The sequence below is a fragment of the Pseudozyma flocculosa genome (genome assembly GCF_000417875.1).
Source record: "Pseudozyma flocculosa PF-1 unplaced genomic scaffold scaffold00017, whole genome shotgun sequence".
Taxonomy (NCBI): Eukaryota; Fungi; Basidiomycota; class Ustilaginomycetes; order Ustilaginales; family Ustilaginaceae; genus Pseudozyma; species Pseudozyma flocculosa.
Window position 1 is genome coordinate 339,332 of NW_006920885.1, and position 15,703 is coordinate 355,034.

The 15,703-nt window shown below is 64.7% G+C and overlaps 5 protein-coding genes across 5 annotated transcripts in view; 3 read left to right on the forward strand and 2 right to left on the reverse strand.

The window, feature by feature from the left end:
• The window catches only part of PFL1_04996 (uncharacterized protein), a gene marked incomplete at both ends in the record, with an annotated part of 2,525 nt that extends 457 nt beyond the window's left edge, over positions 1-2,068 (forward strand). The window contains 2 exons of the mRNA XM_007882525.1: positions 361-762; positions 885-2,068. Coding sequence (XP_007880716.1) covers positions 361-762; positions 885-2,068 — 1,586 coding nt within the window. The remainder of the gene's footprint in view (positions 1-360; positions 763-884) is intronic.
• A 1,289-nt stretch (positions 2,069-3,357) lies between these two features.
• Positions 3,358-7,149, forward strand: PFL1_04997 (uncharacterized protein; the record flags this gene model as incomplete). Its single annotated transcript, XM_007882526.1, has 4 exons — positions 3,358-3,553; positions 3,944-4,290; positions 4,392-4,460; positions 4,579-7,149. The coding sequence occupies 4 exons, from the start codon at positions 3,358-3,360 to the stop codon at positions 7,147-7,149; spliced, it is 3,183 nt and encodes a 1,060-aa protein (XP_007880717.1).
• A 551-nt stretch (positions 7,150-7,700) lies between these two features.
• PFL1_04998 (uncharacterized protein) lies at positions 7,701-11,792 on the reverse strand (the record flags this gene model as incomplete). The annotated part of the gene is made up of 1 exon (XM_007882527.1): positions 7,701-11,792. One exon carries the CDS (start codon positions 11,790-11,792, stop codon positions 7,701-7,703), a length of 4,092 nt encoding a protein of 1,363 aa, XP_007880718.1.
• Positions 11,793-12,489: 697 nt separating this feature from the next.
• PFL1_04999 (uncharacterized protein) lies at positions 12,490-13,644 on the forward strand (the record flags this gene model as incomplete). The annotated part of the gene is made up of 4 exons (XM_007882528.1): positions 12,490-12,650; positions 12,766-13,043; positions 13,154-13,315; positions 13,406-13,644. 4 exons carry the CDS (start codon positions 12,490-12,492, stop codon positions 13,642-13,644), a joined length of 840 nt encoding a protein of 279 aa, XP_007880719.1.
• Positions 13,645-14,001: 357 nt separating this feature from the next.
• Positions 14,002-15,546, reverse strand: PFL1_05000 (uncharacterized protein; the record flags this gene model as incomplete). The annotated part of the gene is made up of 3 exons (XM_007882529.1): positions 14,002-14,523; positions 14,874-15,068; positions 15,187-15,546. 3 exons carry the CDS (start codon positions 15,544-15,546, stop codon positions 14,002-14,004), a joined length of 1,077 nt encoding a protein of 358 aa, XP_007880720.1.
• Positions 15,547-15,703: the final 157 nt, after the last annotated feature.

Below are 15,703 nucleotides of genomic sequence, written 5' to 3' on the forward strand. Positions count from 1 at the left end.
TGCCCCCGCCCGCGCCTCCCCCCGATTTCCATCTCCAGTCGTCGCCTGCCAACTCTCTCGGGGCGGTCCGCGAGCTCTGTCCTCCCTTCATCTACACTCCCTCTTGGGCGTCAGCTCATCCAGACTGGCTTACGTCGCAGTCGCCTGTTTCGTCGCCGTCTGCACCGTCACTCCATCACCACCACCACCGCCATCACCGACCCCCTTTGAGCGACGTCGTCTTCCCCTCACCGGCCCCACCTTCAATTGCCACGTTCGCACACTTGTTCCGCTCTGCTGACCTGTACCCTCTCGTGGCCCTGGCATCCTCGCACGACGCCTGTCTATCCCCTCCTCCACCACCCACCCCGATCGACGCAGCTCGAGCTCCTACTGGCAGAGAAGCTGTTCTCGCTGCTCTCTCCGACGTTGTCACCGTCTCGCCGACCTCGGCGGCCGATCCTTCCCGCCCAGACCGGTACGAGCCTTCGTTCTCCTACAGCGGCGCACAGCCCATGCCCGTCACGGAGCCTCCTCCCATGGTGCCCGCCAGGAGCCCTTTTGAAAACAACAACCTCCCCGCACCACCGCCTCCCCCTGCCAAGAGCGGCATGGCCGGCAAGTTCGCCAACGCCTTCAGGAGGCAGACGGCCGAGGAGAAGGAGGCGAAGCGCAAGGCAAAGGAGGCGCGCATGCACGAAGAGATCAACAAGAGTGCGGCAAAGTCGAGCAGGATGGACGTCATTGACCGCCTTGACCTCAGCGGAATTAACGGCGCTAGCAGTGAGTAGCCGCGGCATGCTCCGCCTTCGCCTTCTCTGGTCATCAGGGCCTGCGGCATTCGCGGAGCGTCCATGCTGACCCAGTTCCTGCGACTTGGCTGCTCCTCTTGCGCCAACTGCCAGTGTTCCACCACGACTCGCCATATGACGCCTGCACGCCCCACATGAACCGGGGCAAGCGTGCCCCAGTCAAGGCGTTTGATCCCAACATCGACCCGATGACTGGCCTTCCGTACCGCAACGGAGCCAACGGCGGCAGGTCGGACGGTCGTCGCGGACCAAGCCCGCTGGCAAAGAACAAGGACCTCGATGACGACGACGAAAAGGCCGGTGGCTCCAGCAGCCGGCCGAGCCTGAGCACCAACGGCAGCCGCGGCGGTAGGAGGAGCGCCACGGCGCCGATGGTCCCCTCGCTCGGCCGAGATGCGCAGGCTTCGACGGCAGAGCTCTCTCTCGCAGACGACGACTACGCGCCCGATGCCGACGTCGATGCCGAGCGCGAGTGGAGGGCCAACCAGGGCTACCATACGCAGCCGTCCGCGGTGCCCGACTCGCGCCTCGACGTGAGCAACCCCAACGCCGACGTCTGGGGCGTCACGGCAGAGCCCTGGCAGGACTTTGCGCAGCCAAAGCAGCGGGAGAAGGGATCGCGATCGCTGCTGAGCCCTCACGGCGCCGGCGGCGCCTACAGCGGCACCACCAGCGCCGCCAGCAGCGTGTTTGACATGGAGGCCGTCATGACGGGCAAGAAGCCCGCCAGGACAGAGGATGAGCTGGCTGCCGGAAGCGCCAGCCCCTTCCCGGAGCCCAATTGGCAGGAGAAGAACGGCGCTTCCGACGGCCCCAAGCGCAGCAAGAGCCTGATGAAGAGGATCAAGAGCATGAAGGAGAACCCCAACGTGCCGCCCCCCGACGACGGCGTCGAGATGGGCGCCCTCAACGGCAGGCGCAGGAGGGGCCAGGCGCACCGCCACTCGCCCAGCACGCCGCCGATCCGCACCGACGGCTTTGCGGCACAGAGCAGCAGCCGTGCCGCCGCCGATGCTGCCGTGGGGCTCTCGCCCGGGGAATACTCGGGCCGAGGCACGGGCACGCCTCTGGATCGTCACGCCGAGGAGGCCGGCGACAGCAAGGCCACCCCCCGCAACGAGACCGACACGCTCGGCTACTTTGGAGGCGAGAGGAACGAGCGTCCCGGCCGATCGCCCGGCGAGGGCGGGCTCGGTAGGAGCGGAAGCATCTTTAACAAGTTCAAGCGCGGCGGCAAGGCGTCCAAGTCGTCGGAGCGCGAGTCAGTCTACGCCTGAACGCGGCGGTCCGCCCAGCCTTTGCTTCGCAAATAGGGCTGAATTGACCCAGGCCTGCACCAGCTGGGCACAGTCTGGCCTCTCTGGCTGTTCGACGTGAGCAGCGACAGATCCTTCCTCCCCATCGGTCCTGTCTTGCCACGTCCTGTCGTCTTCCTTGAGTCTTGGCACCACGGTCCCGCCGGCGTCTTCCCTGATTCGCCCAGTGCGAGGCGACGCCCATTCCCTGGTCTATGCTGGACCAGGTTGTCCCGCCGCCTCGGGGCCGCTTTTATCACGCGGTCCTGCGCTTCCCTTCGGACCGTCGACGTGGCACTGTCGCCGCAGCGCCTGCGTTCCCCTCTGCCGTTCCCTGCTCCGCCTTGCCCTGCTCTGCCCACGACGGCACGACGCCCGTTGCGACTCTGAACACCCCGGGCCGGCATCCACACTACACACACTATACCTTCGTTTGGCCTTGTCCGCTTAACTAGCTTTCGTAGCTCTCTCTGACCGTCATCTTGCTCGGCTTCGTCTTGGCTCGTCTTCTCTTTTCAAGGACTGTTGCATTTTGCCCGCTCGTTGCCCGCCCGATGTTGAAAACCCTCTGCCACTCAATCACAAACTGCTGCCATTGCCTCATGTCCTGACGAGTCGAGCGAACCCCTGTCTCGTGAACGAGGATGCGCCGACGGACGGCCGAAGGGTCTCTTCTGCTGCTTTGTTGACAACGGCAAATCTCAATGGCATTGCCATGGCAGGTCATCTTTGGCTTGTTCGCAGACACGGACGAGGACGATGCGCAGCAGGGGGAGTGGCGCAACGGCATTTCACGAGCATGGCCAGCTGGCCTGCTTGCGCTGGGGGCCGCCTTTTCTCGCCGCGAGAACAAAAGGCCGGCCAGCCATCGGCCTGGCAGGTGGGCTTCCAAGCGAAAACAAAATTGCGGGCGGGCGGGCCTGCCACGTTTCAACACGCACGCACGCACCTGAAACTCAGAGAGTGAGGCAGGCGGCAGGGAGAAGGCAGGCCAGCTGGCTGCCACCTTGGTTGCTTCTTCTGCTGGCCTCTTGCTTTTCCTCGTCTTCTTGGGGCCCTCGCTCTCTCGCTCGCCCGATCAACCCAAGAGGTGAGCTCTGCCCGCCTGCCCGCCTGCCTGCCAGCGCAAAGGAAAGGGCGCCGCCCTCTTCGACCCCTGGGCTCGCCCTCATCGTTGGCTCACAACCGCAGCACCCACCGTCATCCTCATCCTCACCACACCGTCAGGTAGCGCGTCGACGTCCTCTCCCGCCCCATCCCCTTTGCCCGACATGGACCCTGCCACCGCGACCGACTCGGGTCTGCGCAAGAGGGCCACCGTCCAGGACCATCGCGACAACGACTCGCCCCACACGTCGTCGGAAACGCTCCAGGCCGCCGCAGACCCCGCAAACGACTCGTCCCTCAAGGACCACCCCGCATCGCACCAGCATGACCGGGTAAAGGGACGCACCCCGGACGGCACCGGTGAGTAGGCATGGACCCCTCCGGCCCCACAGCTTCGGTACACGCTCAACGCCCGGCAGCATAGCAAACCGCCGAGTTGGCCCGCGGCTCATCTCTGCCGTACTCCCGACCCGCACAAGCTGACCCGTGGCAATTGTCCATCCCTGCCCCTCTCCCTCCCTCTTTCCTCACCTTCACCCTGCCCGTCGCCCTGCTCCCTCGCTGTTTGCCCTTGACACCTGGCCCGCTCTTCCGGCTGTCCGGCTGTTCTGTACGCTCGGCATCTCCAATCCTCCGCTGCCCGCCCGCATGCCACGCGCCCACACCCGACCGCCCTCCCTGCCACATGGCCCGCCCGTCCCGACCCCGGCCGCTTCCCTGGATGCCGGCGGACCCCTCTGACCTGACCAGTCTTTGACGTCCCGCACACCCCGGACATGCTGACGTCGATCTTTGACCCTCGCCAGCCAAAGACGCCGCTCGACCTCATCACGATCGCTTCGCTCGCCTCCCAGCTGCTCGCCTACTTTGCCCTCTCGCGCAAGTCGGCCCAGGTCTTTTTCTTCTTCTACTTTTTCTTCTGGCGCGCGTCGTACAATGCCGGGCTCGGTCACATCCTCAAGCAGCAGAGCGAGTCGGGATGGATCGTCAACCTCGTCAAGCAGCAGGGCTGGATGGACGAGAAGCGCAAGCCAAAGGTCCGCGCTTGGGTTAAGCAGCAGCTCGTCACGAAAATGGAGAAGGACTACGACTTCGACGTGCGTCGCCGTGGGCAGAAGACGCAGGTCTTGGGCCGCCTCGCGCTTCGATTGTCGTCTGACCATATACTCTGTTCCTCGATGGTTCTGCCAAACGACAGGCCCTTCCCCTGGACTACAACATCTGGCTCCTGTTCCGCTCCATAGTTGACCTGATTCTCATCAACGACGTAAGTGCCCACCGGGAGCTGCCGGACGGGATCTCCCCACCCTTGATCCTTCGCGTAGTCTGGCCATGCCTTGATTGACCGGAACGCCTCCTGCTCTTATTTATCTCCCCGCTCTCAGTTCGTCGCCTACTCGCTCTTCGCCTTCTCCTGCACGCGCCTCCCCGAGGGCCACTCGGTCATGATGCACGTGCTCCGCTGGGTCGTCGGCTGGGCGCTCATCTTCTTCAACCTCTGGGTCAAGATGGACGCCCACCGCGTGGTCAAGGACTACGCCTGGTACTGGGGCGACTGCTTCTTCCTCTGCCTCCAGAGCCTCGTCTTTGATGGCGTCTACGAGATCGCCCCGGACCCGATGTACAGCATCGGATACGCCGGCTACTACGGCCTCTCGCTCGTCTCGGGCAGCTACGCCGTCCTCTTCGTCTCGCTCGCCGCCCACTTTTTCCAGTTCCTCTTCATGTGCTACTTTGAGGGCCCGCACATCGAGCGCGTCTACGGCGAGAAGAAGCCCCTGGCCGCCAGGGTTCCCCTGCGGACCGCCCCCTTCAACGCCGCGTCGAGGCGTGCCGCTACGGGGTCGATCTCAGCCTCCAATGCCGGCTCAGATGCCGTCGCCGAGGATCAAGGACTGTCGGCGGCCACCTCGCGGGTCGGCCTAAGCACGGCGACGCCGAGCCAGACGGACGGGAGCACCGCTGTCACCGACGACGACGACGATGACGAAGAGGAGCGGATGGAGAGGGCCATCCGGCGCGCCACGCTGCAGACTGCCGCCTCGTCCAACGACGCCATCGCCTCGCGCCTCCGCGGCTCGTTCTCGCAGCAAGAGTCAGAGGTCCGCGCGACCAGCCTGCACGACCTCCACCACCGCATCTTCCGCAAGGACACGGTCGTCTTCAAGAACCTCGATCTGATGCGCGCCAATGACTTCCTGCTGGTCGTCGCCTCGGTCTACGCCTTCTTCCCGCTGATTGTGCCTTCCCTCGGCAACAACGCCCGGCTGACGCTCCTCTTCCTCAACGCCCTCGCCTGGCGCGTCTTCCACTCGGCCGGCCTCGGCGCGGTGCTCAAGGCGCAGTCCGAGAACAAGTGGGTGGTCCGCCACTTCCTCAAGCACTACAACTACGGCCGCCCCGACGACGCCATCTTCGAGGCGTTTTCCAACTGGAAGGTCATCTACAACACCAGCCTCGTCATGACCTACGCGTCGTTTGGCGCGCTGTGCTGGAACTGCTACGCCCCGATCGGCACCGACTGGACCGTGGGCACCGACCTCCTGCGCCACACGCTCGGCCTCGTGCTGATCGCGCTCCACGTCTGGACGGCCAACTCGTCGTACAACGTTCTCGGACCCTTTGGCTGGCTCTATGGCGACTTTTTCGTCGACGAGTACCCGCACCAGCTCTACTACACGGGCATCTACCGCTTCCTCAACAACCCGGAGCGCTCCATGGGCGGCGCGGCCTTTTTCGGCCTGACGATGATCAGCGGCAGCAAGCTGGCGCTGACGATGGCCTTCATCTCGTACGTGGCCCACTGGGGCTTCCTCTCGTTTGTCGAGGGACCGCACATGAACAAGCTCTACGGCGAGGCGGCGGTGCGCAAAGACTCGGGCGTCACCAAGCAGCTCAAGAACGTCACCCGGACCGACCTCTTCCGCGCGGCCCAGGAGCATCCGGGCTTCAAAAACATGCAGGGCACCTTCGAAAAGGTGCACCGCGACGCCACGTACGCCTTTGAGGACTTTTTCAGCAAGAACCGCCCCAAGCTCGAGGGCGTGCTCGAAGACACCAAGATGATGCTGCAGCAGAGCCGCGATCGCCTGCTCATCGTGCGCGTCAACGATAACCTGCAGGTGGACCGATCCAAGTACAAGGTCGAGGTCCAGCCCTCGGCCAGCACGGGCACGCTGCGCTTCCACCTGGGCGAGGCCATCAAGGTCAGCTGGACCGCACCCACCACCCACTCGCGGCGCGACTGGATCGGCATCTACCTCGTGTCGCGGCTGGGCGAGAGCCGCACCGGCGGCAGCGGCGAGATGGAGCTGGTGACGAAGATTTCGTCGCAGGGCAAGTGGCTGGGCGTGGCCGAGGACGAGTGGGAGGGCGACGTGCACACCGGCTCGACGGACTCGACGTCGGGGCTCGGCAGCGACGGCGCAGCGACGCGCTCCGCGGCCGACGGCGTCGTCCGGGGCACGACCGTCTTCCAGGGCACCAAGCTGCCCTGGCGCACGGGCGTGTACGAGGTGCGGTACCACCACGACGGCAAGCACAACCTGCTCGCCCGGTCGGCGCAGCCGCTCGAAATCTACATTGACGCGCCGCAAGACGAAGAGGACCTGGAGCAGACGTACGCCGTGCTGGCCAAGATTGTCGCCTTTTCGCTGCAGGCGGCCGACCCGAGGGCGCAGCGCACAAAGAGGCTCAGCATCTCGCAACCCGCCGAAGACGCGCAGGTGCCCGCGGCGTCGCCGCAGCCCGAAGTCGAGGCCGGAACCGATCCGGACGATTTCACCATCTGGGACCTCGACCAGGCGCGGCGCATCGCAGAGGCCATCAAGATGGCCTTTGGACTCGAACTCTCCACCGAAGTCGTCGTCGCCGAGGCCAATACGCGCCGACTGGCCCGCGACGTCGTCGAGGGGAGGAAGGTGCTCCGCCCCGAGTTCCGTCCTAGGCTCGTGTGACGGCGCCGCGTCGTCCCGCCCCGCCCCAACCTCGCTCCGACCGCCTCAGCATGGACCAGCGCCGTTTAGCGATCGCTGCATGCACGCTTACTAGCACCAGCACCAGCACCAGTATCATGCCCCACACCGGCACCACTCCCAAAAAGCTCGAGGGCCTTCGACAAGCGCTCTCTCTCTCCTCATAACGACCCACAGGCGACAGCAGAGCAGGATCGAGGGCACACCACCAAGTCCTCTCCTCCCCTCCGCTCTGCATTCCTCGCCACTTGCTCATCCCCTTCCCATGCAGACATACACAGTCAGTCAGTCAGTCGATTCCGTCGACATCCTCGGGCGCGTGACGTCGCCCTCCGGCCACCGGAACCGCTTCTCTCCTGCAATCGGCTTCTGATCTCGATGGATATACATCACTACCCGGCACCTCGTCGGCCCAGGCCTGCCGAATGTCCTCACGACCACTTGCTTCGCTCTTCGCCCTCCCTGCCTTGACCTTCCCTGCTGACCTGCGACGACAGCGACGACGACGCAGCGGCGGCGCCCGCGGCAGGCGCTCACGGATGCATAAAGGTGACGATGACCTCGCGGAACTCGGCGAGGAGGAGGCGGATCTCCTTGCGCTTCATGCCGACGCGGTACTCGATTTCGTCGATGGTGTGCTTGCCGTTGAGGTAGGGCAGCAGGCGGAAGAGCTTCTTGACGAGCCACGTCGGCTTGCCCTCGATCATGGTGGCGATCCACTCGTTTTCCTCGCGCGTCGCCCGCGACGGCTCGACGATGAGCGTCTCGGTCGTATCCGCCCGTCTGGCTTCGTTGGCCAGCTCCTCCTCGTCGTCCTGCTGCTGCTCTGCAGCTTCCTCGTCGACGCCACCGCCGCCGTTGTCGTCGAGATCGGAAAAGTCCGAAGGCAACGAGGACGAGTAGGAGCAGGTCGATGACGACGACGACGACGACGACGAAGAGGAGCTGCAGCTGGCAGACGCGTGCCGACAGTCGGGGCGGCACTCGGCCCCGCACTGGTGCGATCGTGTCCCTTCGTCATCCTCGTCGGACGAGGCGAGCGGCGAAGGTGGAAAGTCGGGCCGTTCCGAGGCTATCGAGATGCGTCGTAGGTTCTGGCGCGCCAGACTGGCGACCGAGGTCGGAGGGTTCTGGCTGGGCCGTCTCCCACGCTCGTAGACGCTGCCCGCGTCTGCAGTAGGAACGATGGAAGTGGGCGACACGCCCTCTTCCGCGCCAAGCGCCGAAGGAGCGAGGGCCTCGTCGTCGTCGTCGTCGTCTTCGTCGTCGGCCTCTTCGCCGACGAGCGAGAGCCGCCTCTCGTCGTCGACGGGCGTCGTCTCGTCTTCCACGTCTGCCAGCGCGCCTGCGCCATCGAGGGACGGCGTCTCGCTCTCCTCTTCCTCGCCATCGACCTCGACCTCCTCGTCCTGCCCGAAGCCCGTCACCTTGAGTCGAGCGCGCGATGGCGAGCGTGACATGACTTTGCGCTCCTTGGCGTGCATGCTCATCGCGTTCGGCACGCTGGCCGAATGCGAGCCGGCAGAGGCGCTCGCTTCTGCACCAAAGGCGAGAGCAGCGCCGCCGGAAGAGGATGGCCGTGAAACCGCCCGGCCGGCAGAGCCGTGGCTGAGTCCGCTCGTGGCGCTCGCGTCGCGCACATGCCGAGGCACGCGCCTGCCGCGGGGCGTTGTTGACCGAATCGGGGAGCGATGGCCGAGGGAAGAGTCGTTGGGCGTCATGGAGAGCGGCTCAAGCTTGCCTGCGCCCGCGCCTGCGCCGCTCGACGAGCTCGAACCGCCCGTCTCGGCTCGCGGCCGCCTCGGGCCTACGGCGTTGCTGAAGCTGACCGAGAGCGCGGTCGATGGCGAGCGCGACCGCAGCACGGGCCGACGCTCAAATTTGAGCTTCTCAAACATCGGGTTGCTGGAGCTGCCAATGAGGATGGGCGCCGATGGCTGCGAGCTCGGCTGGGCTGAACCATGATGGCTGTGGTGGCCATGGTGACCGTGGCTGTGATGGTGATGGTGATGGTGATGGTGGTGATGATGGTGATGACCCGGAGGCTGAGCGCTGGACTGGCTCGACCTGCCATTCTTGGATCCCGAGTCTGAACGCTGCTGGACGATGGCGGCCGCTGTTGCTGCAGCTGAGGCCACCGAGTCGGGATGAGCCAGAGTGCCCGGTCGGGATACGCTCAGGCCAGAGACTGACCGTACCATCTCCTCGCTCTCGGCAGACCCCTGCGCCTCGGCCGTCTGCAGCGTCTGCCTGGCATCGGCCGATCGCGACCGGTCTCGCTCACGGCTGCGGCCTCGCTGCTCTTGTTCCTGGTCCTCGCGTTTGCTTGCTTCGATCTCCCTCAGCCTCTGCAGCTCCCTTTTCCGCTCCTCTTTGGCTGCCTTGCGTGCCTCCTTGGCCTCGAGTCGCGCCGCCCTGCGTTGTCGGCGTTCCTGACGCTGCTTGGTCTTCTGCACCCTCTCGGCGCGGCGCTCGATGGTGCGGATCTTGACCCTCTCCGTGGCGACCAGTCGAAGACGGACGTGGAGCTTGACGACGACCTCGCGGCGCAGCAGCCACACGAGGACGTCGAGGCAGAGCTGTCTCTGGTACCTGCCCGGGAGCAGGGCGTTGAGCGGCCGCAACGCCGACGACATCTGCGACAGAAAGGCCGGCAGCGGAAGAAGTTCTGGAAAGGTAGAGGCCCAGGAGCGACTCAGCGAGGCAAGCCGCTTGAACTCAAAGAGCGGCGAGATACCATAGACGTGTGCCGTCCGCGGAACATCGATGACGCGGGCCTGGCGATAGTAGATCAGGTGGCGCACCATCGGGTACACATCGTCGTACAGGTCCCAGTCGAGGACGTTGGCCACCTCGTCGAAGTTGAGCATCTCCGACACGCGAGGCCGGAACAGGGCCGTAAACTTGCGAGTGAGCTGCTCAAAGCCTAGGCTCTCGCTGTGGACGTGGTCGGTCTCGCTGTCGGCGGAATCGGATACCTTTGGCGATCGCTGCCGGGTGTGTGGATCGTCCGGGTGATCGTGCAGCAGCAGCAGGGTCTTCCACGGCAGGAGGTACGGGCCGGTGGTGCGGGTCCACTCCTCAAAGGTGAGCTCGCTGGGCCCCAGGCTCATGAGCCGATCGTAGCCGCCGTCGTAGTCGTCGCCGTCGCCGCCCTCCTTGCCCATGCCGGCGAAGCCGCCGCCGCTCAGGAAGATCGGGTCGTTGGGGTCCAGCTCCGTCTCGATGTCTGGCACCTTGAGGATCTTGTTTGGGTTCTGGAGGATGGGCGGCAGCTGAATGTGGACCTCGATGCGGTCGTTGATGGTGAGGAAGGCGTCCGACGAGGTACTGATGGACTTGTGCAGATCGCGGAGGCAGCGTGCCATCGACGAGATGCCCAGCGCTTGGGCAGCATAGGCAGAATACGATTGCCCGTCGTCCATGCAGCGTTCCCGGAGCGCCAAGAGGCTCTCAGCTTCCTTCGAGACGTAGTCCGCCCGCACCTGCTCGGCGAAGAGCGATGCGGTCGTCTTGAAGACGATGTGGTCATAGAAGAGCTGCAGCCAGGAGCTGAGGTCCATCCCGGCCAGCGCCGCCGAGGGGTCCGGCCGATCGAGGACGAGCACCAAGTGGAATTGGGTCAGGGGCGCCAGGGATCTGGCGGATGCGGTGTCGGGCTGCAGTGCCTTCTGTGCTGATGGGCTGCGACTGCTCTCGCCAGGCCTCAGGCGGTTGCCGCTCCGACCGTCGCTCTGGGACGAGCCGCGGCGTAAGGCTGCGCCATACCGTCCACGCCGGGCATCATCGGCGCTGCGATCGCCTCCGTCCCCGTCGGCATCGTCCCCGGGGTCACCCCACTGTCCCCCCGGGCCCACGCAGACGGGGTGCCCGAGGAATGCCAGGTCGTCGATCACCAGCTCGAACTTCTGATGTGCCAGCTCCTGCCGCGGGCTCAGGATCGATGCGAGGAAGTCGGTCTCGTAGCCAAGGTAGGTACGATATGCTCGGGCGGCTCGCTCTTCACGGCGGGCCTTTTCCTCGGGCGAGAGGTTGTTGGAGGTGCCGCCGTTGTCAGAATCGGGTGGCTGGGTACCAGAGGCGTGGCCGTTGCCATTGTTGCCGCCAGCGCCATTGCCGTCATACTGGTTGTTGGCCGAGTCGATGGTGCGCAGGCTGTGCAGGGATTCGTCGAGGGTGGAGAGGGGCTTCCTCGCCTTGGACTTGGACCGGCTGGCACCGGCACTAGTCTTTGTCCTGGCTACGCTGGCCGCCTCGTTGAAGTCGACGGCGGCATTGCGACCGGGTCGCGGCTGATCCTCATCGCTGATCGAGGCATCCGAGTCATCGTCGATCTCGGAAGAGGAGGGGGTATCGCTCTGGCCGAGGTCGTCGCTGTTTGCGTCGTCGTCGTGCTCGTCGTCGTCTTCGTCGTGCCTATCCCAGTTTGCCTTTTGCCTGACGGGATCAAAGTCGAGCTCGTCCTTTGTACGATGGGAAGAGCTGGGATCGTGGTGGTGTTCGGCGTAGTACTTGATCTTTGAGTAGCGCTTGAAGATCTTGGGCTTGTTTGGCCAGCGGAAGACGATGTGCGATCCGCGCGAAGACGACGTGGCGAGGATGACGGCGAGCAGAGGGTCGTTCATGTCGGAACAGTCCGAGGCGTCGTGGGCAGTGTGCAGACAGAGGCCCGGCCGGATCAGCCGACAGGTTTGGTTGAGCGAAGTCGACTTGTAGAGACGGCCTCGGAGAGAAGCCGACAGCTAGCTTGACTGGCCGAGGGGCGGGGGCGGGTCGAAAAGGGAAGCTCCGACTTTCAGAGTGTCAAGCCATGCTGCTTGGGGGTCGACAGTGAAAAGTGCGGGGGCCGCCTGCGCCAAGGCGAGGCAGAGGCAAAGGCGCTGTGGAATGCGGCCGGGCGACGATGCCTTGCTTGGGATCAGAGCGGCTCAGCCGACGCCGAGCAGGAGGGGGATGGTGGCTCGACGGAGACATCCCGAAGCCAGGGAGTGGAGCAACCAGGTGGGGGGCGGGCCCCCATAATGGTCCGGGACCCGGAGGTCCTGGCAGGTCAAGCCAGGGCCGAGAGCACAGATCAGCTCGGCCAGGCGCACCGAGCCTGCCAGGGCCTCGGGGCTGGCTGGCAGGCAAGGGCGCGAGTTGGGCGGCCAGGCCAAGGAGCAAAGCGAGGGGCTGCCCGACCGCTCTTCCTTCTTGTCGCCATCAACCGCCTCGTTTCTCGCCGTCCCTCCCTGGAACGGCATCTGGTCCAACAGCCAACATACTGGCTCATCCGACCACACTCCTGGCTGAAGCCTTGATCCACCGCCGCACCTGCTCAAGATGACCGTCGAACAATCCCTCTTCCTCGACAGCGCAATGCGCGACTGGGTGCTGATCCCCATCACCATCGTCATGATCCTCGTCGGCGTGCTGCGACACAACATCATGTCGCTCCTCAACTCGACCCCCACAAAGATTTCGGCGCCAGCGCTCAGGGAGCAGTGAGTGGCGCCGTCGACCGTGCCATGCCTGGACCCTATGATGGCGGCCGCCGACGAACCATGCTCGCCGTGCTAACCCTACCCTGGTGCTTTCTCCAACCCCTCGCCATCGCAGGCGCATCATGACGCGAGCGGGCGCCCTCCGACAGAACTACTTCAACCTCGTCCCTTCGTCGTACCTCTCCCGTCGAGCTTACCTCATCGAGTCGCTCACCAACGGCTCCTACCTCCAGCCAAAGGAGCAGGACGAGGATCCGGACGCCCCCAAGAACCCCTTCGAGGGCGGCGGCATGGACGGCATGATGGACGCCATGAAGAAGCAGATGGTCATGATGGTCCCTCAGACCGTCATCATGGGCTGGATCAACTTTTTCTTTTCGGGCTTCGTCCTCAGTGAGTGGGGGCGTTCGATGGCCGCTCGCCACAGAGCTCGCGGCCGCCGTCTCGTGGTCCCGGTTTCGCTGACCTCTTGGCAATCGTTACCGTGCCGCCGCGCTGCGCAGTCAAGCTCCCTTTCCCCCTGACGCTGCGCTTCAAAGTCATGCTCCAGCGAGGCATCGACACGCCCGACCTCGACGTTACCTGGGTGTCGTCCCTCAGCTGGTACTTCCTGAACCTCTTTGGTCTCAACGGCATCTACCGCCTGATCCTCGGGCAGGAGAACGGTGAGTTCGACGCCGCTGTCCTGGCAAGACGGCACGACGTCTTTTGCTAAACGATCCTGATCCCCTTTCCGCTCGTACTTGCCTCGACAGCCGCCGACGGAACGCGCGACATGGCTCTGATGGCCGGCAACTCTCCGATGGGCGCCATGAACCCCGCCGCGCCCGGCCAGGCGCCCGACTATGCCAAGCTCCACCTCGCCGAGCGCGACAATGTGCAGCTGGTCGGAATCGACCTCGTGGACCCGTCGGCAGCTTCGCGCAAGGCCTCGACCGAGGCCAGGTGGATCGGCGACGGCATCGAGGATCGCGTGCTGGCCATGTACGCTTGAGGTTGTCAGGGAGGTTCTTGGTGAAAGATGCGCTTGCGGAGATCGACGACCGGTATGTCGCTGTAATTGAAAGGCGGAAACAGGCTCGCAAGAGGCCAGCCGAGATGATGCCCCACTTACCACGATGATTGCTGTGCAGACGCTCGAGGTTCTGCTTGGCGCTCTGAGCGGCGAGCCGTGGACTGATCGCGCACGCGTCGCCGATAGAGAAACCAAAGGCGGCGTCGGAGTTTGCGCTCCTTCAGCCGATCAAGCAGGCAAGACGATCTCAGGCAATGGCAAGACAAGGACAGGGACTGGTATTACAGGGCTGCCCGACCGCAGCAGACAGAGCATCGGTCGATGGCGAGAGCGTCACTAGGCGCGGACGGCCTTGGGCTTCTTGACGGTGCCGGCGACAGTCTTGAGCGAGTTCTTCTTGGCGGCGTTGCTGCGGGTCGACTTTGCGGCCTTGGCGTTGGCGACGGTGGCCTTGCGCGACTTTGCGCGCTTGGCGGCGCGCTTGAGGTTGCGCTCGACGCGGCCGGCGCCCTCGTAGCTCGAGGCGGGCACGTTGGTGATCAACAGGCTGGGTCGGGACGTGGCCGCCGTGGGCGAGGGGGCGTTCTTGACCGACCTCGGCTGCACCTTGCCCGCGGCGGGACCGCCCGAGGGCAGAGAGGCAATCATGCTCCTCCGCTTGGCCGACAACTTGGTCATGGCTGGTGCGATGACCGAACGCGCGTTGGGCGACGCCGAGTCGGCAAACTCCTCGTGCTGCGGCCCTCGCGTGCTGGCGTCACTCGACTGGACGGCCGGCGCGGGCTCATCGACACCCTTCGTCTTTGCTCCCAGCAATCGGTCCATGTTGGACTGGAACTCGGTCTGCAGCGGTTTGGCCTGTTGGGATCGAATTGATTCAGGGAGAGATCGCGTCAGTAAACGCCGATCGCGAAGCTCCATCGCAAAGCAGCATGGGCAGCAGCGGCAGCGACCGTCGCAGATCACCGCCATCCATGCCGGCATCGGTATCAGAGAGGTAAAGCGTAATAAAAAGTTTGTAACCATGGGTTTGGTCTTCAAGACTAATCGAAATTTTTTATAGCTCATCATGCGAAGCGGTGTCGGAGGGATGGGCGGCTGGCGGCGGATGCAGACGGCGATGCTGCTGCTGCTGCTGCTGCTGCTGCTGCTGCTGCTGCTGCTGGGGTTGATGAAGCCGATCGGTAAGCCTGTAGGCAAACACTCACCTGCGAAGTCCACTCAGTCTCGAGCGCCTTTAACCGGAGCACGGCAGCCATCCTCTCTTTCCCGATATTGAACTTTTGCGACAGCGCCGGGATGGTCCACTTGACCGGGTCAGAGGTGTGCAGCTTCCAGATATCGGTCTTGACTGCATGTCTTAGTGGCGGCGGCGGGTTGAAGGCTGGGTTGAGAGGGAAGGGCTGAGCACGAGAAGAGGCGGAGAGGAGCAAGTGGGCTAGGGGGTTCAGCTGCCGCTGATCGACGAGTGCGCGCGCGCCGCCGAAGCAGACCCGCCCAAGTAACCTGCGGACAACTCACAGTTTCGCCGATCCAGCTAGGACCCGAGCCCGGCTTGGGCTGCTTGTAGTGTCGCCCGTCGCCCGCCATCCACTCGGGAAAGGGCGGGAGCATCTTCGGGCGCCCTCGTCCCGCCGACTTCCTGCCGCCGCCAACGATGGTGGGCGAGGAGGCGTTGGAGGCATCGAGCGACTCTGCGGATGCCGTATGCGGCGGTTTCCGCGCGGTGGCGTCCTCGGGAGTGGGTGCCGAGTACGAAGACGAGGCCGTGGTGGAAAAGGGGGCGACGATGACGCTGCGCGACGACGAGGCGACGGGCTGCGTCGAGGCGCGCAGGCACCCGAGGCACGACGAGAGGGTGAGCCGCGATGTCGAAGCCATGATGTTGGCGGGCGTAGTGTGGCGTGGCACCGGTGCGGTGGTGGTGGTGGTCGTAGTGGTGGTGGTGGTGCGCAAGATTAGACGGGTCCCGCCGAGTGAGGATTGAACTGGACTGGACTGGACCAGACTGGACCGCCGCCCGGCGCTGTCGCCTCTG